Below are 25,791 nucleotides of genomic sequence, written 5' to 3'. Positions count from 1 at the left end.
TGGGAAACTGAGGCATGGGGAGCTGATGGGCCTTGCCCAAGGTCACCTAGCGGGCCGGGGCAGACCCAGGACTAGTCCCAGCCTGCTGGTTTCTCCACTAGGCCACATGGTCATTATGTGATTCCCAACTGCTCCGTGCATTTTGTGATAGTGGACTAGGGATAATGGTCGTGCTTTGAAATACTCGGAGTGCGTTATTGCAAACAGGGCAGGGGAGAGAAATCTCAGACATGGCCTCGGTCCCCAAATCTTGGCCGCTTTATGACATGCCTCTGACGGTAACTTTAAGCATGTGAGAAAAGGCTAGTGTCTCCCCGCCTCAAGCAACATACAGATGCCCCCCCCACACGCACACTGTTTCTAGCTCATTCTCCCCTGCCTGTCCCATTAAGCCATTAGTAGATAAGAAGCTACGCGTGCACTAAAATGGTGGGTAGCATAGGTGGTGGGCATCATAGGCCTCCCCTGGGGCAGCCACTGCCGCCCTGCCACCTGGACCGTGGGGGCCCCGCCTGTGCTCCGCCTCTTTCCATCACTGCTCCGCCCCTTCCTCAAGGTCCCCACCCCCTCCGCTGCGGGGCTGACTCCCGCCTCTCCTCCACCCCCTGACCCTCCCCACACAAGGCCCCCATGGCCCATGGACAAGGCCCCTAATCCCATGAGTAGGGGCACGGAAAGGGGTTCAGGCACCCCCAAGAGACAGCCCTCGCCCCAGATACCATCTTATATATGTGGGGCAGGGATGGGGGCAGAGACATCCCCAGAGGCACAAGGGTCACATGAGGCGGAGCATGGGGTGGAAATCAGACCCACCCCCTAGGGGGACAGGGAACCCCACATCCCTGCCCACATCCAAAGGTAGGGAGCGGGGATCAGACCCCTCCATTCCCCCTCACCCCCCAAGAAAGGCAGCCCCTATAGATCACAACACACATGGGAAGAGAGAATTTGATGCTGACAGACACCCCTGACTCTATTTCCCCCAACCCTCTCATTTCCCTCCTATATCCCCCTTCCCCTTCCCAGCTCTACCTCCCCCTGGCCCTTCTCCCCATCCCTACCACTCATCCTCATTTCTCCTCTCCCATAATCCCCCCCACACCCCCATGCTGCAGCACTGAGCTATCAAACATCTTCATCAAACACACCCAGTCCACCGGGAACCGCTGCACCAGCCTGTGGCCTCAGTCAATGGCGTCATCCCAGACGTCGTGTAGTGAAGTTCCCAAATCTGGCTCAATCCTGCAAAGCAGCCAATGTCCGGGATGGCCTCGGGGGCAGCACACCCTGCTGGGGCTTTTTTGTCCATAGCGGCAAGATGGCCAAAGGGCACACCGTGCCACTTTTCAATAGAATGAATGGTGGATAGAAGGCCAGATCAGTGTGGGATTGTCATGTTTTGCACAAAGTCAAGCCACTTTATGCCTGTCTCCCCCATCCCTCCCCACTCAAAAATTCTCCTCCCCTGCCAGCAAGCATTCATATGTCTAATTTCTTCCCCTGCCCCCAACAAAAAAAATACTCTTGATTGCATTCCCCCATCCCCATAACATTTTCCCTTCTCAGGACATCGAGGAAGTTTCTTCCCTGTATGGATTTGCTGATTCCAAACTAAACCAAAGCCCCGACTGCAACTGCTCCCGCATTCAAGATTTCAATCTCGTGTGGACTTTCTGATGTTTAATCAGATGCGAGTTCTGACTAAAGCTTCTCCCACAGTCGAGGCATTTATAGGGTCTTTCCCCCGTGTGTATTCTCCGGTGCGTAACTAGGTTGGAGCTCAGATTGAAGCTTTTCCCACAATCCAGGCATTTATAGGGTCTCTCTCCCGTGTGGGTTCTCTGGTGTCGAATGCAGGTTGAGCTGTCACTAAACCCTTTCCCGCATTCCGGGCATTTATAGGGTTTCTGCCCTGAATGGATTCTTCGATGCTTAATCAGGGCTGAGTTGTCGCTGAACATTTTCCCACATTCTGGGCATTGACAGTTTTTTTCTCCCGTGTGGATTTTTTGGTGCGTCGTCAGGTTTGAGCTCTGAATGAAACTCTTCCCACATTTGGTGCATTTGTGGGGTTTGTCTCCCGTGTGGATTCTCTGATGCACGACGAGGCTCGAGCTCCGATTGAAACTTTTCCCGCAGTCAAGGCATTTGTAGGGCCTCTCTCCCGTGTGCGTTCGTTGGTGCAGAATAAGGTTGGAGCTCTGATTGAAACTTTTCCCGCACTCCTGGCATTTATAGGGCTTCTCTCCCTGGTGGGGGGTCTGAGATCCACCAAGCTGTTTGCTCATATTGAATCGTCTCTCGCATTCGGTGGGTGTTTTTTTTTTCTCTCTTGTATGGGTTCTCTGCTGCACTGAGGTTTCCAGGATGTCCTTTCCACCTCTACTAGAACTAATGAATTGACACCCTTTCTTCCCTGGCTGCTTTCCTGACCTGTGCTGACTCTCAGAGGCTTTTCCCTGCTCAAGACTTGATGCAATGTCTTCTTTGGAGCATCTGGATGATGCCCCATGGGGTTCTGGCTCCTTACAGCCTGCCTGCCGTGGATTCTCTTCCTCATCCTCTTTCACCATCCTGTCGCTCGCTGGAGTAAAGAGAGAGAACCCGGACAGGAGTCATCCCCTCTGCCGGGATGAAAGGAAAGAAAGGGGCATAGCAAAGAGGAGAGACACAGCACAGTAATGGTTGTGGAGACTGAGAAAGGTAAAAAAATTGACCTATGTGTAAATTTTCCTTCTCTGAAGTGTAAAGAGGGCACATGGAGCTCTCTGATTCATTACAGCCAGGATATTCCTCCTCGTCTTTCAAACATGGAGTGTCCTCTGTCCCCTCCCCACAAATCCACCCCATTATTTCTCTCTAGCTTCACAATATAGTGTCTGCAGGGGTGTGTGTGTGTGTAACAGAAATGAAGGCTTATCCCACCTACCAGGGATGGTCTAGGTTTACTTGGTCCTGCCTCAGGACAGGGGGCTGGACCTGATGACTTCTCGAGGTCTCCTCCAGCCCTACATTTCTCTGATTCCTTCCAGCAGCGGTGAGGCACTGGGGAGCTATAGAAGCAGTCAGTTCTCTGAACAGCGCTGCCTCATGACACTGCAGTGTGAAGCTAGTGAGAGAGATGAATAACACAGCAATGAAAAGAGAAGCCTGCAGGCCTGGAAGAGGAAGTGGAATAACCCAGTGGTAACAGATCACGGAACAGCAGGTGCACACAAGGGAGAAATAGGATTCTGTCATGCACACGCTCAGGGGGAAGTAAATTTGGGGAGGGAGATCCTGCCAGCTGTCCTTTAGGATGGGTGAGGCGCTGCGAGTGTCATGGGGCATGGGTAAGGCCCTACCAAATTCACGGTCCATTTGGTCATTTTAACGGTCATAGGATTTTTAAAATGGTAAATGTCATGATTTCAGCTATTTAAATCTGAAATTTCACAGTGCTGCAATTGTAGGGGTCCTGACCCCAAAAGGAGCAGTGAGGAGGATGGAAGGTTATTGTAGGGGGGGTTGCGGTGCTGCTACCCGCACTTCTGTGCGGCTGCTGATGGTAGGGCGGACTTCAGAGCTGGGTGCCCAGCGAACAAGTGACACTCTCCAGCCACGCAGCTCTGAAGGCGTGCAGAAGTAAGGGTGGCAGAACTGCAGAGTCTCAATGCATGGATGAGATGGATGGTGTAGGGAGGAGGGGTTTAGATTTATTAGGAAGTGGGGAAACTTTGGGGAAAGGGGGAGCCTATACCGGAAGGATGGGCTCCACCTAAACCCAAATGGAACCAGATTGCTGGCACTTAACATTAAAAAGGTCTTAGAACAGTTTTTAAACTAAGGGCTGGGGGAAAGCCGACAGGTGCGGAGGAGCGCATGGTTCGGACATCCCTTAGGGGAGGATCTACTCATAGAGGCTCTCTATGTCCTAGTGAGGATGAGAGGATGGAAAGTGATAAAATACAGGCAGGGTCTGATCAGAAACAGTCAAATAAAAAAGAGTCCCATTCAATTACAATGTGTAATGGCAGACAGCTAAAAGGAGATAAGTTTTTAAAGTGCTTATATACCAACGCTAGAAGTCTAAATAAGATGGGTGAACTAGAGTGCCTCATATTAAGTGAGGATATTGATCTAATAGGCATCACAGAAACTTGGTGGAATGAGGATAATCAATGGGATACAGGAATACCAGGGCACAAAATATATTGGAAGGACAGAACAGGTCGTCCTGGTGGGGGAGTGGCATTATATGTGAAAGAAAGCATAGAATCAAATGAAGTAAAAATTGTAAATGAATGAAACTGTACCATAGAATCTCTATGGATAGAAATTCCATGCTCAAATAATAAGAATATAGCAGTAGGGCAATATTACTGACCTCCTGACCAGGATGGTGATAGTGACTGTGAAATGCTCAGGGAGATTAGAGAGGCTATTAAAATAAAAAACTCAATAATAATAATGGGGGATTTCAATTATCCCCATATTGACTGGGTACATGTCACCTCAGGACGGGATGCAGAGAGAAAGTTTCTTGACACCTTCAAGGACTGCTTCTTGGAGCAGCTGGTCCTGGAACCCACCAGAGGAGAGGCAATTCTTGATTTAGTCCTAAGTAGAGCTTAGGATCTGGTCCAAGAGGTGAATATAGCTGGACTGCTTCGTAATAGTGACCATAATATAATTCAATTTAATATCCCTGTGGCAGGAAAAACACCACAGCAGCCCAACACTGTAGCATTTAATTTAAGAAAGGGGAACTACACAAAAATGAGAAGGTTAGTTAAACAGAAATTAACGGGGCACAGCACCAAACGTGAAATCTCTGCAAGCTGCGTGGAAACTTTTTAAAGACGCCATAATAGAGGCTCAAAGTAAATGTATACCCCAAATTAGAAAACATAAAAAGAGAACCAAACAAGAGCCACCATGGCTAAACAACAAAGTAAAAGAAGGAGTGAGAGGCAAAATTGCATTCTTTAAAATGTGGAAGTTAACTCTTAGTGGGGGAAATAAAAGGAGCATAAACACTGGCAAATGAAGTGTAAAAATAGAATTAGGAAGGCCAAACAAGAATTTGAGGAACAGTTAGCCAAAGACTGAAAAATAATAGAAACATTTTTTTTTAAGTACATGAGAAGCCGGAAGCCTGCTAAACAACCGGTGGGGCCGCTGGACGATCAAGATGCTAAAGGAGCATTCAAGGACGATACGGCCATTGCAGAGAAACTAAATGAATTCTTTGCATGGGTCTTCACGGCAGAAGAGGTGAGGGAGATTCCCAAACCTGAGCCATTCTTTTTAGGTGACAGATCTGAGGAACTGTCTCAGATTGAGGTGTCATTAGAGGAGGTTTTGGAACAAATTGATCAATTAAACAGCAGTAAGTCACCGGGACCAGATGGGATTCCCCCAGGTGTTCTTAAGGAACTCAAATGTGAAATTGCAGAACTACTAGGTGTGGTATGTAACTTATCGTTTAAATCTGCTTCTGTACCAGATGACTAGAGCAGTGGTTCCCAACCTTGTTCCACGGCTTGTGCGGGGAAAGCCCCTGGCGGGCCGGGCCGGTTTGTTTACCTGTCGTGTCCGCAGGTTCGGCCGATCGCGGCTCCCAGTGGCCGCGGTTCACTGTTCCAGGCCAATGGAAGCTGCTGGAAGCAGCGTGGGCCGAGGGATGTACTTGCTGCCGCTTCCAGCAGCTCCCATTGGCCTGGAGCAGCGAACTGCGGCCACTGGGAGCCGCGATTGTCCAAACCTGCGGACGCGACAGGTAAACAAACCGCCCCGGCCCGCCAGGGGCTTTCCCCGCACAAGCGGCGGAAAAAGTTTGGGAACCACTGGATGAGAGGATGGCTAATATGACGCCAATTTTTAAAAAGGGCTCCAGAGTGAGCATGTGGCCCAAGGGGATCCAGCGGATATAATGTACTTAGATTGCCAGAAAGCCTTTGACAAAGTCCCTCACCAAAGGCTCTTACGCAAAGTAAGCTGCCACGGGATAAGAGGGAATGTTCTCTCATGGATTGGTAACTGGTTAAAAGATAGGAAACCAAGGGTAGGTATAAATGGTTAGTTTTCAGAATGGAGAGAGGTAAATAGCGGTGTCCCCTAGGGGCCTGTTCTGGGACCAGTCCTATTCAGCATATTCATAAATGATCTGGAAAAAGGGGTAAACAGTGAGGTGGCAAAATTTGCAGATGATACAAAATTACTAAAGATAGTTAATACCCAGGCTGACTGTGAAGAGCTACAAAAGGATCTCTCAAAACTGGGTGACTGGGCAACAAAATGGCTGATGACATTTTATGTTGATAAATGCAAAGTAATGCACATTGGAAAGCATAATCCCAACTATACATATAAAATGATGGGGTCAAAATGAGCTGTTACTACTCAGAAAAGAGATCTTGGAGTCATTGTGGATAGTTCTCTGAAAACATCCACTCAATGTGCAGCGGCAGTCAAAAAAGCGAACAGAATGCTGTGAATAATTAAGAAAGGGATAGATAATAGGACAGAAAATATCATGTTGCCTCTATATAAATCCATGGTACGCCCACATCGTGAATACTGTGTGTAGATGTGGTTGCCCCATCTCAAAAAAGAGATACTGGAATTGGAAAAGGTTAGAAAAGGGCAACAAAAATGATTAGGGGTATGGAATGGCTTCTGTATGAGGAAAAGATTAATAAGACTGGGACTTTTCAGCTTAGAAAAGAGATGGCTAAGGGGAGATATGATTGAGGTCTATAAAATCATGACTGGTGTAGAGAAAGTAGATAAGGAAGTGCTGTTTACTACTTCTCATAACACACGAACTAGGGGTCCCCCAATGAAATTAATAGGCAGCAGGTTTAAAACCAATAAAAGGAAGTATTTCTTCACACAATGCACAGTTAACCTGTGGAACTCCTTTCCAGAGGATGTTGTGAAGGCCAAGACCATAAGAGGGTTCAAAAAAGAACTAGATACATTCATGGAGGATAGGTCCATCAATGGCTATTAGCCAGGATGGGCAGGAATAGTGTCCCTAGCCTCTGTTTGCCAGAAGCTGGGAATGGGTGACAGGGGATGGATCACTTGATGATTCTCTGTTCTGTTCATTCCCTCTGGGGCACCTGGCACTGGCCACTGTACGAAGACAGGATCCTGGGCTAGATGGACCTTTGGTCTGACCCAGTAGGGCCATTCTTTTGTTCTTAATGCCGTGACCCCCCCTAAAATAACCTTGTGATGCCCCCCTGTGTCAGGACCCCCAATTTGAGGAAGGCTGGTCTCCCCTGGGAAATCTGTATAGTATAAGGTAAAAGCACACAAAAGTGCAGATTTCATGGGGGGAGACCAGATTTCATGGTCCGTGACGCGTTTTTCATGGCCGTGAATTTGGTAGGGCCCTACTCATGGGGATATGACACCTCCTACCTACAGCCCTGACCTGGGTGAGATGAGAAAGAACTGGGGGAGCTCGCTCACAAACCCCGCTTTTGCCTTCACTTACCAGGCTGTTTCTGTGTCAGTCTCTCTGATCCCTCACCTGGGCAGGCGCCTCTCCGGATCTGCCTTCTCTCAGGCGCTTGGAGATCTGGGACCCACGGCTCCTTCCCTTGTTGCAAACGGAAGATCAGGTCAGGTTTGGGAAGGGGCAGTCCTGCTCAAGGGGCAAAATCAGGGCATGTCATGCATTGGGAGAGGATTTGTCACAAAGAAAATCCCTTTCATTTTTAACCTGACCCTGGGCTGTACTAGGGGGATGTGAAATCTGAACAGATGGGAACATGGTCACTGAGTCACCATGGGAGAAGCAGACAACGGTGGGAGGAACGAGTTATGTCCTCAGCAGGACTTTCCAGGATCTGTGCACCTGGGGAGGCCTTACTGACGCACACACAGCTCTGGTGTTACAAATCTGTCTCTTTCTGAACCAGCAGAGCCCAGAGCCCCTCCCCACGGATGGAGCTAGTCCCAGGAAGGGAGGGGAACAGAGATGCTGAGTGTGTGTGAGTGAGACTTAATACAGGCAGGTCAACACGCTGCTTCAGGGCATAAATCCAAAACTAGAGGGATGAGAATGAATTAGCAGCGCCCTAGTATCTCTCAATCCCGCATTCATGGGAGGTGGCATGGAGGTAAAAGTGTCTCTCATGCTGGATCGTGAGACTATGGAGCCCATTCCCATGAAGTCAAACTGAGCAGGAAAGAACCTGACCTGCCTGGGCAAACCATGGACCCCACGGCTTCTAATAATTGAGGGGACGGAAATCCCTTTCCCAGCGAGGTCACCGTCTCATAGTTCTCCTGCATGACGTCCCTATAGAGGGCTCTCTGGGTGGGGTCCAGCAGAGCCCCCTGCCCCTGGGTGAAATACACAGCCACCTCCTCAAAGGTCACCGGCCCCTGAAACAGCAAGAGACCCCCACTCAGCACCTGCTGCCCCAGCCACAATCCCACTAGTCACAGTGGAGGAGGGCCGATAAAATGGAAGCTCTGGGGGGTCTCAGAGGAGCAGAATCCCACCCCCACCCTGCTCAGAGCAGCCAGGAGGCTTCAGGGTGGGGAGAAAGAGAGAGCTCCTTGTCCCTCCCAGCCGATGGAGGAGAGCAGGGGCCCTCCCGTTTATCACACACTTACTAGCCAGAGGCTGATACAGGAGATGGAGCTCCTCAGCAGGGTCGAGGGACATGAATCCCAACCCCTTTCCCATTCCCAGTAGCTGGGGGTGAGGGGACGGGGCCTCACCACTGAGTGCCCCCTTCGTATTTCACAGCAGCCCCTGGCTAGTAGGTTCAGACTCCAACACCAGGACTCTGGTCCGTTTTCCCAGCCCCATCCAGAGGGGTTGTTGCCTGTTCCAGCAATAGGAGAATTTCTACCTTCCCCCCCAAAGGGCCTGTTCTGAAAATCGGGTCCCAGGCAGAACGCGTCCCAGGTGGCTTGTCACACCCTGTTCCCCTCCCTTCCTCTTCCAGCGTATTTCCTACCCCTTCCCTTCTAGCTCACACCCACCAGCAGCTCCCAGAAAACCCCGCACCTAAGCCGGCCCTGCTGCAGCCAGTTCTCCTCCTCAGGGGATGGGGAAGAGGCGGGCGACCAGCAGTGAAACCACCCCTGAGCTCGGAAACCTTACTTCCCCTTCACCCTCACCCTGAGGATTCCTTGGGCGACACGGCCTCCAGGGACCCCTTGGAGACGGCTGCTCCGTCTGGCACCAGCGTGCCAATGCCCCTGGCAAGAAGACCCCCTCCCCCGTCTCCTGATACACCCGCTACAGAATTCGGTGCTGAAATGCTCCTTCTCCTCGTACCACAGCGAAAAGTCCTCCCCGCCCGCTCCGGCTCACCCCTCCACCCTTCAGCACAGCTGCGCCCGATGCAACGAATGCAGCTAGAGAGCGTGCAGAACACGGCTGGAACTCAAAGAGGTGGAACACCACACAAACAGTGGCATGACCGCTTAGCCCCTCCTCTTGTCCATTTATTATGGCAACATATCACTGAGCCACCCCCAGAAGCTATTTAAGAACATAAGAATGGCCCTACTGGGTCAGACCAAAGGTTCATCTAGCCCAGTGTCCTGTCTTCGGACAGTGGCCAGTGCCAGGTGCCCCAGAGGATGAACAGAACAGGGAATCATCAAGTGATCCATCCCCTGTCACCCAGTCCCAGCTTCTGGCAAACAGAGGCTAGGGACACAATCCCCGCCCATCCTGGCTAATAGCCATTGATGGACCTATCCTCCATGAATTTATCTAGCTCTTTCTTGAACCCTCTTATGGTCTTGGCCTTCACAACATCCTCTGGAAAGGAGTTCCACAGGTTGACTGTGCAATGTATGAAGAAATACTTCCTTTTATTTGTTGTAAACCTGCTGCCTATAAATTTCATTGGGGGCCCCCTAGTTCTTGTGTTATGAGAAGTTGTAAACAACACTTCCTTATCTACTTTCTCTACACTAGTCATGATTTTATAGACCTCAATCATATCCCCCCCTTTAGCCATCTCTTTTCCAAGCTGAAAAGTCCCAATCTTATTAATCTCTCCTCATACGGAAGCCGCTCCATACCTCTAATAATTTTGGTTGCCCTTTTCTGAACCTTTTTCAATACCAAGGTATCTTTTTTGAGATGGGACGACCACATCAGCACACAGTATTCAAGATGTGGGCGTACCATGGATTTATATAGAGGCAACATTATATTTTCTGTCCTATTCTCTATCATTTTCTTAATTATTCCCAGCATTCTATTCGCTTTTTTGACTGCTGCTGCACATTGAGTGGATGTTTTCAGAGAACTCTCCACAATGACTCCAAGATCTCTTTCTTGAGTGGGAACAGCTCATTTCGACCCCATCATTTTATATGTATAGTTGGGATTATGTTTTCCAATGTGCATTACTTTGCATTTATCAACATTAAATTTCATCTGCCATTTTGTTGTCCAGTCACCCAGTTTTGAGAGATCCTTATGGAGCTCTCCACAGTCTGCCTGGGTCTTAACTATCTTTAGTAATTTTGTATCATTTGCAAATTTTGCCACCTCACTGTTTACCCCTTTTTCCAGATCTTTTATGAATATGTTGAATAGGACTTGTCCCAGAACAGACCGCTGGGGGACACCGCTATTTACCTCTCTCCACTCTGAAAACTGACCATTTATACCTACCCTTTGTTTCCTATCTTTTAACCAGTTATCAATCCACGAGGGCAACTTTCCTCTGATTCTGTGGCAGCTTACTTTGCGTAAGAGCCTTTGGTGGGACAAAGGGACTTTGTCAAAAGCTTTCTGAAAATCTAAGTACACTATATCCACTGCATACCCTTGGGCCACACGCTTGTTGACCCCCTCAAAGAATCCTAGTAGATTGGTGAGGCATGATTTTCCTTTACTAAAACCATGTTGGCTCTTCCTCAACAAATTATGTTCATCTATATTTCTGACAAAATTGTTCTTGATTATAGTTTCAACCAGTTTGCCCGGTACTGAAGTCAGGCTTACAGGCCTGTAATTGCCGGGATCACATCTGGAGCCCTTTTTAAAAATTGGCTCACATTAGCTATCCTCTAGTCATCTGGTACAGAAGCTGATTTAAATGATACGTTACAGACTACAGTCAAAACAACGAGGAGTCCTAACAAATTTATTTGGGCATAAAATTTCGTGGGCTAGAACCCACTTCATCAAATGCATGGAGTGGAAAATACAGGAGCAGGTATAAATACACAGCACATGAAAAGATGTGCCAGCAATGCCCCTCTGCCTTGTCCATTGGCCAAACCTGACAGTCTCTATGCAAAAGAATAAATGGACACAAATCTGACATCAGGAATTATAACATTAAAAAACCAGTAGGAGAGCACTTCAATCTCCCTGGACACTCAATAGCAGACCTAAAAGTGGCAATTCTTCAACAAAAAAACTTCAAAAACAGACTCCAACGCGAAACTGCAGAACTGGAATTAATTTTCAAACTGCACACCATCAAATTAGGCCTGAATAAAGACTGGGAGTGGTTGGGTCATTACAAAACCTAATTTCCCCCATACTAATTTCCCACTACTGTTACTCACACCTTCTTGATCGACAGAGCCAGAAGAGTACCCAGAAGTCACCTACTACAGGACAGGCCCAACAAAGAAAATAACAGAACGCCACTAGCCATCACCTTCAGCCCCCAACTAAAACCTCTCCAACGCATCATCAAGGATCTACAACCTATTCTGAAGGACGACCCATCACTCTCACAGATCTTGGGAGACAGGCCAGTCCTTGCCTACAGACAGCCCCCCAACCTGAAGCAAATACTCACCAGCAACCACACACCATACAACAGAACCACTAACCCAGGAACCTATCCTTGCAACAAAGCCCGTTGCCAACTGTGCCCACATATCTATTCAGGGGACACCATCATAGGGCCTAATCACATCAGCCACACTATCAGAGGCTCGTTCACCTGCGCATCTACCAATGTGATATATGTCATCATGTGCCAGCAATGCCTCTCTGCCATGTACATTGGTCAAACTGGACAGTCTCTACGTAAAAGAATAAATGGACACAAATCAGACGTCAAGAATTATAACATTCAAAAACCAGTCAGAGAGCACTTTAATCTCTTTGGACACTCGATTACAGACCTAAAAGTGGCAATTCTTCAACAAAAAAACTTCAAAAACAGACTCCAACGAGAGACTGCTGAATTGGAATTAATTTGCAAACTGGATACAATTAACTTAGGCTTGAATAAAGACTGGGAGTGGATGGGTCATTACACAAAGTAAAACTATTTCCCCATATTTATCTGCCCCCCCCACCCCCCCGTTGTTCCTCAGACATTCTTGTCAACTGCTGGAAATGGCCCACCTTGATTATCACTACAAAAGGTCCCCCTCAACCCGCTCTCCTGCTCGTAATAGCTCACCTTGCCTGATCACTCTCGTTACAGTGTGTATGGTAACACCCATTGTTTCATGTTCTCTGTGTAGATAAATCTCCCCACTGTATTTTCCACTGAATGCATCCGATGAAGTGAGCTGTAGCTCACGAAAGCTTATGCTCAGATAAATTTGTTAGTCTCTAAGGTGCCACAAGTCCCCCTTTTCTTTTTGCGGATACAGACTAACACGGCTGCTACTCTGAAACCTGTCACACCTTCTTGTCAACTGTTTGAAATGGGCCACTCTCATTACCACTACAAAAGTGATTTTTCCTTCCTTGGTATCCTACTGTTAATTGAGTTGTCTCGTTAGACTGACCTCCCACTTGGTAAGGCAACTCCCACCTTCTCATGTGCTGTGTTTTTATACCTGCTACTGTATTTTCCACTCCATGCATCTGATGAAGTGGATTCTAGCCCACGAAAGCTTATGTCCAGATAAATTTGTTAGTCTCTAAGGTGCCACAAGGACTCCTTGTCGTTTTTGCTCATACAGACTAACATGGCTACCACTCTGAAACCAGACTAGAGTCAGTGGTTCTGCAATTTCACATTTGAGTTCCTTCAGACCTCTTGGGTGAATCCCATCTGGTCCTGGTGACTTATTGCTGTTTAATTTACCAATTTGTTGCAAAACCTCCTCTAATGATACCTCAATCTGGGACAGTTCCTCAGATCTGTCACCTAAAAGAATGGCTCAGGTTTGGGAATCTCCCTCACCTCTTCTGCTGTGAAGACCCATGCAAAGAATTAATTTAGTTTCTCTGCAATGGCTGTATCGTCCTTGAGTGCTCCTTTAGCATCTTGATCGTCCAGCGGCCCCACCGGTTGTTTAGCAGGCTTCCGGCTTCTCATGTACTTAAAAAACATTTTGCTATTTCTTTTTGAGTCTTTGGACAACTGTTCCTCAAATTCTTTTTCGGCTTTCCTAATTCTATTTTTACATTTCATTTGCCAGTGTTTATCTCCTTTCTATTTTCCTCACTAGGATTTAACTTCCATGTTTAAAGGATGCCTTTTTGCCTCTCACTGTTTCTTTTATTTGTTGTTTAGCCACGGTGGCTCTTGTTTGGTTCTCTTACTGTGTTTTTTAATTTGGGGTATACATTTACTTTGAGCCTCTATTATGGTGTCTTTAAAAAGTTTCCACGCAGCTTGCAGAGATTTCAGTTTTGGCACTGTACCCTTTAATTTCTGTTTAACTAACCTTCTCATTTTTGTGTAGTTCCCCTTTCTTAAATTAAATGCTACAGTGTTGGGCTGCTGTGGTGTTTTTCCTGCCACAGGGATGTTAAATTGAATTATATTATGGTCACTATTACGAAGCAGTCCAGCTATATTCACCTCTTGGACCAGATCCTAAGCTCTACTTAGGACTAAATCAAGAATTGCCTCTCCTCTGGTGGGTTCCAGGACCAGCTGCTCCAAGAAGCAGTCCTTGAAGGTGTCAAGAAACTTTCTCTCTGCATCCCGTCCTGAGGTGACATGTACCCAGTCAATATGGAGATAATTGAAATCCCCCATTATTATTATTGAGTTTTTTATTTTAATAGCCTCTCTAATCTCCCTGAGCATTTCACAGTCACTATCACCATCCTGGTCAGGAGGTCAGTAATATTGCCCTACTGCTATATTCTTATTATTCGAGCATGGAATTTCTATCCATAGAGATTCTATGGTACAGTTTCATTCATTTACAATTTTTACTTCATTTGATTCTATGCTTTCTTTCACATATAATGCCTCGCCCCCACCAGGACGACCTGTTCTGTCCTTCCAATATATTTTGTGCCCTGGTATTCCTGTATCCCATTGATTATCCTCATTCCACCAAGTTTCTGTGATGCCTATTAGATCAATATCCTCACTTAATATGAGGCACTCTAGTTCACCCATCTTATTATTTAGACTTCTAGCGTTGGTATATAAGCACTTCAAAAACTTGACTCCTTTTAGCTGTCTGCCATTACACATTGTAATTGAATGGGACTCTTTTTTATTTGACTGTTTCTGATCAGAACCTGCATTTATTTTATCATTTTCCATCCTCTCGTCCTCACTAGGACACAGAGAGCCTCTATGAGTAGATCCTCCCCTAAGGGATGTCCGAACCATGTGCTCCTCCGCACCTGTCGGCTTTTCCCCAGCCCTTAGTTTAAAAACTGTTCTAAGACCTTTTTAATGTTAAGTGCCAGCAATCTGGTTCCATTTGGGTTTAGGTGGAGCCCATCCTTCCTGTATAGGCTCCCCCTTTCCCCAAAGTTTCCCCATTTCCTAATAAATCTAAACCCCTCCTCCCTACACCATCATCTCATCCATGCACTGAGGCGCTGCAGTTCTGCCTGTCTAACTAGCCCTGTACATGGAACTGGGAGCATCTCAGAGAATGCTACCATGGAGGTCCTAGACTTCAATCTCTTACCTAACAGCCTAAGTTTAGACTCCAGGACCTCAATCCTATCCTTGCCTATGTCATTGGTACCTACATGTACCACGACCACCGGCTCCCCCCCAGCACTACACATAAATCTATCTAGACATCTCGAGAGATCCGCAACCTTCATACCAGGCAGACAAGTCACCGTTTGGTTCTCCTGCTCATCGCAAACTCAGCTATTTATGTTTCTAATGATCAAATCACCAATTACTAATATCTGTCTCTTCCCAATAGCATGAGTTCCCTCCCCCGGAGCGGTGTCCTCAGTGCGAGAGGATACCAGAACATCATCTGGAAGGAGGGTCCCAACTATGGGATTGTTTCCCTCTGCTCCAGTTAGATGCTCTCCTTCCCTGGGACTTTCATCCTCCTCAACAGCACAGAAAGAAAGAGATTTTGGAGTCACTGTGGATAGTTCTCTGAAAACATCCACTCGATGTGCAGGGGCAGTCAAAAAAGCGAACAGAATGTTGGGAATCATTAAGAAATACTTCCTTTTGCTTGATTTAACCCCGCTGCCGATTAATGTCATTGGGTGACCCTGATTCTTGTGTTATGTGGAGGGGTAAATAACACTTTCCTGTTCACTTTCTCCATCCCAGACATGATTTGATAGATTTCTATCCTACCCCCGCCCCTCCCCTTTAGCTGTCTCTTTTTCCAACTCAACAGTCCAAGTCTTTCTAATCTTTCCTCCTAAGGAAGCTGTTCCACCCCCTAATTGCTTTTGTTGCTCTTCTCTGTACCCTTTCCAATTCTAATGTATCTTTTTTGAGATGGGGTGACCAGAACTGCACGCAGTAGTAAAACTCTGGATTTATGTAGACACAATATGATATTTTCGGTCTTGTTACCTATTCATTTTCTAATGGTTCCTACCGTTCTGCTCGCTTTTTGGACTGCTGCTGCACACTGAGCAGATGTTTCCAGAGAACTAACCACAATGACGCCAAGATCTCTCTCTTGAGTGGTAACAGCTCATTTAGACCCTATCATTTGGTAATTATAGTTGGGATTATGCTTCCAATGTGCATTACTTTGCATTTCTCAACATTGAATTTCATCTGCCATTTTGTTGCCCGGTCAGCCAGTTCTGAGAGCTCCCTTTGTAACTCTTTGCAGTCAGCCTTGGAGCTAACAATCTTGAGTAATTCTGTATCGTCTGCAAACTGCCATCTCACTGTTCACCTCTTTTTCTAGATCATTTATGACTATGTTGACTGGTCCTAGTACAGACCCCTGGGGGACACCGCTATTTACCGCTCTCCATTCTGAAAACTGACCATTTATTCCTATCCTTTGTGTCCTATCTTTTAACCAGTTACTGGTCCATGAGAGGACCTTCCCTCTTATCCCTTGGCAGCTTACTTTGCTTAAGAGCCTTTGGTGAGGCACCTTGCAAAGGCTTTCTGAAAGTCCAAGTACTCTGTATCTACTGGGTCACCCTTGTTCCCATGCTTGTTGACCCCCTCAAAGGATTCTTCTAGATTGGTGAGATATGATTTCCCTTTACAAAAACCATGCTGACTCCTCCCCAACTAACCATGTTCATCTATGTGTCTGATAATTCTTAGTTTCAACCAATTTGTCCAATACTGAAGTTAGGCTTACCGGCCTGTAACTGTCAGGATCGCCTCTGGTGCCTTTCTTAAAAAAATCTGTGTTATATCAGGTTTCAGAGTAGCAGCCGTGTTAGTCTGTATCCATAAAAAGAACAGGAGGACTTGCGGCACCTTAGAGACTAACCAATTTATTTGAGCATGAGCTTTCGTGAGCTACAGCTCACTTCATCGGATGTTATATTAGGTATCCTCCAGTCATCTGGAACAGAGGCTGATTTAAGTGATAAGTTACATTCCACAAGCCTGCTGCAGTTTCCACGATATGCATCTGAGGAAGTGAGCTGTAGCTCACGAAAGCTTATGCTCTAATAAATTGGTTAGTCTCTAAGGTGCCACAAGTCCTCCTTTTCTTTTTGCGAATACAGACTAACACGGCTGCTACTCTGAAACATTCCACAGTTAGTAGTTCTGCAATTTCACCTTTGAGTTCCTTCAGAACTCTTGGGGGAATCCCATCTGGTCCTGGTGACTTATTGCTGTTTAGTTTGATCAATTTGTTCCAAAACCTCCTCTAATGACACCTCAGTCTGGGACAGTTCCTGAGATTTGTCACCTAAACAGAATGGCTCAGGTTTGGGAATCTGCCTCACATCCTCAGTCATGAAGACCGATGCAAAGACTTTATTTAGCTTCTCCCCACAACTTGGTCCTCCTTTAGCACCTCGATTGTCCTGCGGCCCCACTGACCGTTTGGCAGGCTTCCTGCTTCTGATGTACTCAAAAAGCTTTTTGTGTCTTTTGCTAGTTGCTCTTCAAATTCTTTTTGGCCTGCCTAAATATACTTTTACATGTGACCTGCCACAGTTTATGTTCCTTTCTGTTTTCCTGAGTCTGATTTAACTTCCAATTTTTAAAGGACACCTTTTTGCCTCTAAGCAACTCACTTATGTTGTTTAGCCATGGTGGCTTTTTTTTCCTTTTTGGTTCTCTTACTGGTTTTTGTTTTTTAAAATTTGGGCACACATTTAATTTGAGCCTCTGTTATGGTGGTTTTAAAAAGTTTCCATACAGCATGCATGCAATTCACTCTTGTGACTGTTCCTTTTATTTTCCGTTTAGCTAGCTTCCTCATTTTTGTGCAGTTCCTCTTTTTTAAGCTAAATGCTACTGTGGTGGGCTTCTTTGGTATTTCCCTCCCAAGGATGTTTCAATTTAATTACATCATGGCTGCTGTTGCCAAGCAGTCCAGCTATATTCACCTCTTGGACCAGATCCTCTGCACCACTTAGGACGAAATCAAGAATTCCCTCTCCTCTTGTGGGTTCCAAGACCAGCTGCTCCCAAGAAGCCGTCGTTAACAGAGTCTGGAAATTTGATCTCCGTTCAGAGGTGACATGTACCAAGTCAGTACAGGGATAGTTAAAATCCCCCATTATGAGTGAGTCTTCTATTTTTGTAGCTTCTCTAATCTCTCTGAGCATTTCAGAATCCCATCACCATCCTGGTCTGGGGGTTGGTAGTATATTCCTGCTGCTATATTCTTCTTATTCAAGCATGGAACTTCTAGCCATTGAGGCAGGAAGTGGCTAACAAACTCTTATTGTATTACTTACAAGTAAACCCATGGGTGAACTCAGGTCCTGTTCATCTAGAGGTGCTTTCTCTACCCTCTCAAGCCCAGGAAAAATCTGATTATAGATCCCAGTTCAGAAATCCGTCTCAGAAGCTGCTGAGTGCTACTTCCTCTGAATGGGGTCTGAATGCCACCTTCCCTGTAACCTGGATTCCTACAGACCCCGATGCGCTTTTCTCTGGTGCAGCAGTGTGCCATTTATGTATGCAGCACATGCCCCAGAATTCCCAAAACACGTGGTTCGATGGGCGTCCTGTGGGTTGAGGGACGATTCCGTCCAGCCCCTGAACGTGCATTGTCGAACAAAGCGGCGTCCTCCCCACATGAGACCACGCCACATGGAGGACTCCATTTTGTGCCACGTCGCTAGGGCACGCAAGCATAGCACTGAATCAGCCGTGATAGAGCAGAGCTGGTGGACTCTTCATCAGGATGGAAAGTTTAGCGCAAAATCTGTTTGCTAAAAGTGGCCGCATGCCTTACTACAAAGGCCATGGCACGCCACTGCTCTGGTGTCTGGAGAGCCCATTCCTGGCACCTTCAGCCAGGTCCTGGAAAATTCCCCTGCTAGCTAGTAAGCCTTAATTCTCCCCCAACCTCCCTCCCCGCTCCCCTCGCCAAACTGCTAGCATTGGAAAAACATTCTACGGTGGCTTGTGGCAGCCAAATGGGCCTTTGTAGACTCCTCAGCCATTAAATAACTGTCTCATCACCAACCACAGGCTTTACTTCCCACCACCCCGTACCTAAGCTAACATTAACTCACTGCATTACCTGACATCCTCCACTTAAGAATCAGCGGATGGGGAAAGGCAAGGGCAAGCAAACTGTGACGGGGCAACCAAAAAGAATGGCTAGCAACTGCTCCCGGTAGCAAGTTGTGCCAGCGAACAGTTTGTAAAACTAGAGTGAATGCCACAAATGGTTTCTGACTGGAATTGGCTACTTTGCTGTTACTGAGCTTTCTCCAGCGAATTGAATGCCCCCAGTAATGTGCCCAAGGTGCATCTGCTCACTGCTTTAAAGAGGGGCAGCAGGGGAGCGATGGGCAGAAATTGACCCAGGGATCGTAAAACAGATAGGGGCAGATGGGTTGCAAAGTGGCAGGGAGGAAAACCCCTAGAATAGGAGGGGTTGCAGAGGGGATGAAAGTTACCACAAACAGGCGAAGTAGGCTGAGGGTGGTGGATGGGCTTTTGTTCCTCTTTAGGTAGCATATCTCAGCCCTGACCCCCATGGCTGTGGTGTTGAAGTCACAATGCAGCCCACTGCCTAGATACAACGTCTCTCCTCCATCTGAAATGAGGTCTCAAGCTGTTGAAGGAGGCTGGATTCGGTGAAGGGGTTTGCACATCCACCACCCTAACTTATTTTGGAATTCTTGTTCATGTCTTTGGTGTGAAAAGAATTCCTCATTCATTTACACAGGTGTGAGCTGCCTGCATAGAGCCTCACAGATCCCTCGGGAATCTGTCTTATCTGCTCTTCTGATTGTCTCAATGGTGATCCACTGCCAATGTAGATTCATTCCATTGTTTTGTGTATTTATTTAAATGGTGGTTTTATGACTCATTGTCCTTAGCCCACCAGGTTTTAGCTTGGTTAATGTGTAGATGGATGTCACGGTGCCACTTAATGTAGGGATCACAGGAAAGGATCACTGAGGCTAGAAGCTAAGCAATCCCTTCATAACAGTGTTTTGTAGTATAACGTGTCCTATATTCTTATTCTGATCTGGTAATTTACCATTTTTAATTTCAAAATCACCTTTTTTCTTCTATTTCCCATTCCCGTTTACACCCAAGGATTGTATTAGCACTTTCTGTCACAGCATCACACCGGGAGATCGTGTTGAGTTGATCCTAGGGCCCACTAGGACTCCTAAATCCATTCCAGAGTCACTGCTTTCCAAGATACAGTCTCTCCCCCCTCCTCTCCTCCAGTCTGTAGTTATGACCTCAATTCTCTGGGATAGATCTTCAAAGCTATTTAGGGTACCTAAAAATGCAGCTCCTGTAAGTGCCACACAGTTCAGGTCACCACTGTGCTAGGAGCTGTACAAACCCCAAACAGGCCATTTGCGCCTTTGAAAATCTGCCCCAAAAATCTTAGCTTAGACAAGGTCTTAATTCTTTTTTTTTAAAAAAATCTTGATCTAACAGGCACTTTCCCTCTGCAGTTTGTATGTATTCCACTTTGTTGGGCATTTGCTGCTTCTGAAGGAACTTAAACCAGTTTGTACAAACAGTTACCCAAAAAAATACTGTATGTTGATACAAATTATTCAAGCCAGATCCCCAGCTGGTGTCAATGGATCACAGCTCCACCAGCATAAACGGGACCAGAGCCCCAGCTGGCGTCATGAGAACATAAGAATGGCCCTACTGGGTCAGACCAAAGGTCCATCTAGCCCAATGTCCTGTCTTCGGACAGTGGCCAGTGCCAGGTGCCTCAGAGGGAATGAACAGAACAGGGAATCATCAAGTGATCCATCCCCTGTCGCTCATTCCCAGCTTCTGGCAAACACAGGCGAGGGACACCATTCCTGCCCATCCTGGCTAATAGCCATTGATGGACCTATCCTCCATGAATTTATCTAATTCTTTTTTGAACTCCTCTTATGGTCTTGGCCTTCACAACATCCTCTGGAAAGGAGTTCCACAGGTTCACTGTGCGATGAATGAAGAAATACTTCCTTTTATTTTTTTAAATCTGCTGCCTATTAATTTCATTGGGTGACCCCTAGTTCTTGTGTTATGAGAAGGAGTAAATAACACTTCCTTATTTACTTTCTCTACACCAGTCATGATTTTATAGACCTCAATCATATCCCCCCTTAGCGGTCTCTTTTCCAAGCTGAAAAGTCCCAGTCTTATTCATCTCTCCTCATATGGAAGTCGTTCCATACCTCTAATCATTTTTGTTGCCCTTTTCTGAACCTTTTCCAATTCCAATATATCTTTTTGAAATGGGGCGACCAGATCTGCATGCAGTGTTCAAGGTGTGGGCGTACCAGGGATTTATATGGAGGCAACAGGATATTTTCTGTCCTATTATCTATCCTTTTCTTAATTACTCCCAGCATTCTTTACACTTTTTTGACTGCCGCTGCACATGGAGTGGATGTTTTCAGAGAATTATCCACAATGACTCCAAGATCTCTTTCTTGAGTTGGTACAGCTCATTTAGACCCCATCATTTTATATGTATAGTTGGGATCATGCTTTCCAACATGCATTACTTTGCATTTATCAACATAAAATGTCATCAGCCATTTTCTTGCCCAGTCACCCAGTTTTGAGAGATCCTTTTGTAGCTCTTCACAGTCAGCCTGGGTCTTAACTATCTTTAGTAATTTTGTGTCATCTGCAAATATTGGCAACTCACTGTTTACCCCTTTTTCCAGATCATTTATGAATATGTTGAATAGGACTGATCCCTGAACAGGCCCCTGGGGGACACCGCTATTTACCTCTCTCTATTCCAAAACCTGACCATTTATACCTACCCTTGGTTTCCTATCTTTTAACCAGTTACCAATCCACGAGGGGAACTTCCCTCTGATCCTGTGGCAGCTTACTTTGCCTAAGAGCCTTTGGTGAGGGACTTTGTCAAAAGCTTTCTGAAAATCTAAGTACACTATATCCACTGCATACCCTTGGGCCACACGCTTGTTGACCCCCTCAAAGAATCCTAGTAGCTTGGTGAGTCATGATTTCCCTTTACTAAAACCATGTTGATTCTTCCTCAACAAATTATGTTCATTTATGTCTGACAATATTCTTCTTTTTTCTTTTGCGAATAGAGACTAACCCAGCTGCTATAAAAAAGGTTTCAGAGTAGTTTCAACCAGTTTGCCCAGTACTGAAGTCAGGCTTACAGGCGGGAAGCGGCGTGGGCCAAGGGACGTGATGGCCGCGCTTCCCGCAGCCCCCATTGGCCTGGAGCAGCGAACCGCGGCCAGTGGGAGCCGCAATCGGCCGAACCTGCAGACGCGGCAGGTAAACAAACCGGCCCGGCTCGTCAGGGGCTTTCCCTGAAAAAGTGGCAGACTGGCTTTGAGGACCACTGATTTAAGGTGTCAAGAAACTTTCTCACTGTATCCCATCCTGAGGTGACATGTACCCAGTTAATATGGGGATAAATGAAATCCCCCATTATTATTATTGAGTTTTTTATTTTAATAGCCTCTCTAATCTCCCTGAGCATTTCACAGTCACTATCACCATCCTGGTCAGGTGGTCAGTAATGTATCCCTACTGCTATATTCTTATTATTCGAGCATGGAATTTCTATCCATAGAGAGAGATTCTATAGTGCAATTTAGTTCATTTTAAGATTTTTACTTCATTTGATTCTATGCTTTCTTTCACATATAATGCCACTCCTCCACCAGGATGACCTGTTCTGTCCTTCCGATATATTTTGTACCCTGCTATTACTGTATCCCATTGATTATCCTCATTCCACCAAGTTTCTGTGACGCCTATTAGATCAATATCCTCATTTAAGATGAGGCACTCTAGTTCACCCATCTTATTATTTAAACTTCTAACAATGGTATACAAGCACTTTAAAAACTTGTCTCCTTTTAGCTGTCTGCCTTTACACGCTGTAGTTGATTGGGACTCTTATTTGACTGTTTCTGATCAGACCCTGCCTGTGTCAATGGATCACAGCCCCACCGGAATAAACGGGGCCAGATCCCCAACTGGTATCAATAGATCACAGCTCCACCGGAATAAACGGGACCAGATCTCTAGCTGGTGTCAATGGATCACAGCTCCACTGGAATAAATCAGGCCAGATCCCCAGCTGGGGCATATTGACCACAACACTGTTGACTTCATGGATACAACGAGGAGGACTTGTGGCACCTTAGAGGCAAACAAATTTATTTGGGCATACGCTTTCGTGGGCTAAAACCCACTTCATCCGACTAAGGCGGCTACCCCCCTGAAAACTGATTTGACACCAGCTGAGGATTTGGGCCCCTGTGGTTTTGCCCCACACAAAACACACATTTTGCACGGATTCCCCTAGTCCCTGCGAGGAGGTGACCATTCACCCATAACAAAGAAGAGCCATTAATAAATAAATAAAGCACCATAAAAATCAAGCTGAGCCGATCTTCCAAATTAAAATCCCCCGTCAAGGGCTCCGGGGGCTGGGACAGTTTAAGCAGAGTCTGCAGAGCGTTTAGCGAGCAGGATCAGCTGCGGGATGGGAAGGGATGGGATGGGATGGGATGGGATGGGAAGGGAAGGGATGGGATGGGAAGGGAAGGGAAGGGCTCTCTTACCTTCGCTCCAAGTGGAGCAGCTCGGCTCCTCCGCGGGAGGTGTCTTCCTCCTGGATCTGGGGTCCCAGCTCTTTTCCTTTGGGGGGGGGCGGAAGATCCGTCTGCCCTACAGGGAAAGTCCTGGGCAGGCCGAGGTCTCTGAACTGGGATGGAAGAGCCGCTGGGGAAGCAGCAGGGATGAGACTCCCTCGGGCTGACCCTCGCCCCTCTGCAGCCGGGGGGGGGGGATCTTGCACGGGGCCAGCGCAGGGCGCCCGCCCTGCAGCCAGCGGCGATCAGGGGCTACACTGTAGCGGCTGAACTGCACTTCCTGCTGCGGGGGCTGGGGGTGACCTCCCGTCACCGCCCCCACCCCAGCGCCTCCTGGGTCCTAGCGGGCACTCGATTGCTTTGCCGCCAGCCAGCCCCCCCCGCCCGCCTCTGGGGTGCAGGCAGCGTCTCCCAGCCTTGCACTGGGGTGGATGAGCAGGAAGGGGGGCGGGGGGATTGAAGGGTGGGGAGAGAGGGTGACACAGAGGAGGGAGGGGAGCATGCTTGCGGTTGGGGGGGGGGGCGGGTGTTGTTAGAAAAATGTAACCCCCGTTCCTGCCTCCTGAGGCAAGCTGTGGGTCCCCTTGAACTACAGCAGGGGCGGGCAAACTTCGTGGCCACATCTGGGCATGGGAATTGTACGGCGGGCCAGGAATGCTCACGAAATCGGGGGTTGGGGTGCGGGAGGGGGTGGGGGTGCGGCTGGGGATGAGGGGTGGGGGTGCGGGAGGGTGCTCCGGGCTGGGATCGAGGGGTTCGGAGGGAGTGAGGGGGATCAGGGCTGGAGCATGGGAGGGGGCCAAGGGCACAGGCGCTGGGTGGTGCTTACCTCAAGCAGCTCCCAGAAGCAGCGGCATGTCCCCCCTCCGGCTCTTGCGCCGCCAGGCAGCTCTGTGCACTGCCCTGTCCACGGGTGCTGCCCCGCAGCTCTGATTGGCTGCGGTTCCTGACCAATGGGAGCTGCAGGGCAGTGCTTGGGGCAGGGGCAGTGTGCAGAGCCCCCTGGCTGCCCCTACGCATAGGAGCCAGAGCGGGGACATGCCGCTGCTTCCAGGAGCCACACAGAGTGGGGCAAGCCCCTGACCCCTCTCCCCAGCTGGAGCGCCACAGCAGGGCAAGTCCTGGACCCTGCTCCCTGGTGGGAGCTTGAGGGCTGGATGCGGTCCCTGGGCCATAGTTTACCCACCCCTGAACTACAGAGAGATGTGGAAATCCCCCCATAACATGCTGGCAAGCACATGTTTACTCCATCAGGTCTAAAAGGTCTGAGGGGACCTTGTCATGTGTTAATGAACAGTGGAGAGGGTGATCCTGTTATCATGAATCATAGTGTTAGGGTGATCCAGATAGCAAATGTGAAAATTCGGGACGGGGGTGGCAGATAATAGGCACCTATATAAGAAAATATATCAGGACTGTCCCTATAAAATCGGGACATCTGGTCACCCTACATAGTGTAGATAGGCCTCGCTTGACATGAGACATTAAACACACAGGGGAAGGCCTTATTTTTTGCAAGACAGGATTGCAGGGAATAGATTATTAGGCTGAAAATAGAATGTTGATGCTAACTCAAAGAAGTGACGATGTGGGTCAGGGAAAGAGACACAATTCCTGATCGAGCTAAAGATCAGAGGGGGAACCCACAGGGGGCTATTTCTTAGGAACAAGATCACAGCGAGCAAGATAAGTTAGGAACGTACAAGCAAGGGGAGGCGTAGGGTGAACACGTGTAGTGCATGGCCAGAACGTGCGGTGCAGAGATCGGGGTTTGCAAAGTAACTGCACCAGTTTTAACATGGGCGATGCAATGTAAAGTGAAGGCAAAGAGATGGACAAATGTATATAAAGAGAGAGGGTTGCGTGTAATTTTGGATTCGCATTGTCCCCTGTGTTTACTTCCTGTGTTTATACTTAATTAGCTCAGCGTAGCCTGGCTGGATGCTCAATAAAAAACGCGAGGGACGAAGTTGGGAGTTGAACTGAGTTTTTGGGAAGCCGAGTGGAAAGAGGTTTCGGAGGGAATTTCAGCACAGTGGTGCTGGGACTCCCAACTTGTAACTGATTTTGATAAAAAATCCCCTCCCATTATAATCCATTCTCTCTATTTATGCATTATGAGTATCTGCATAAATTGCTTATTTTTCCCTCTAGGTATCCATTATTGATATACAACCCTTTTCCCGTCTACTCAGTGAAATTATGCAAACCTGAGATTTTCCTATTTTTTCTTTTAATTACCAACTACTGACATAAAAGCCTCTCAAATGTCACTAATTTTTGCTGTTGAATTATCTAAAGATACAAGATTCCCCCAAAGCAGCTCCTTTGATTCTGCTCTTTTCTTGCTTTCGTTCAGCCACCCTGTCTGTGGGAGGATTTAAAAGCATCTCAGTGGTTTT

General features: G+C 47.3%; 1 protein-coding gene across 4 annotated transcripts; it reads right to left on the bottom strand.

The window, feature by feature from the left end:
* Positions 1 to 1,109: 1,109 nt before the first annotated feature.
* LOC311530913 (uncharacterized protein) lies at positions 1,110 to 24,285 on the bottom strand. 4 transcript variants are annotated; one of them, XM_084647945.1, is made up of 4 exons: positions 24,219 to 24,285; positions 23,360 to 23,519; positions 7,490 to 7,594; positions 1,110 to 2,584 (listed from the first exon to the last, which is right to left on the bottom strand). In XM_084647945.1, the coding sequence occupies exon 4, from the start codon at positions 2,571 to 2,573 to the stop codon at positions 1,647 to 1,649; it is 927 nt and encodes a 308-aa protein (XP_084504071.1). In that variant the 5' UTR covers positions 2,574 to 2,584; positions 7,490 to 7,594; positions 23,360 to 23,519; positions 24,219 to 24,285; the 3' UTR covers positions 1,110 to 1,646. The 4 variants fall into 4 exon arrangements, with proteins under 4 accessions (XP_084504071.1, XP_084504072.1, XP_084504073.1 ...); XM_084647946.1 differs by lacking the exon at positions 23,360 to 23,519 and having other exon boundaries at positions 24,219 to 24,267; XM_084647947.1 differs by lacking the exon at positions 24,219 to 24,285 and having other exon boundaries at positions 7,526 to 7,594; positions 23,360 to 23,649.
* Between the last annotated feature and the right edge of the window lie 1,506 nt (positions 24,286 to 25,791).

Source organism: Lepidochelys olivacea, assembly GCF_965140295.1.
Source record: "Lepidochelys olivacea isolate rLepOli2 genome assembly, chromosome: 14".
NCBI lineage: Eukaryota > Metazoa > Chordata > Testudines > Cheloniidae > Lepidochelys > Lepidochelys olivacea.
The sequence above is the reverse complement of the archived record's forward strand: the minus strand, read 5'-3'. Positions and strand labels throughout refer to the sequence as shown.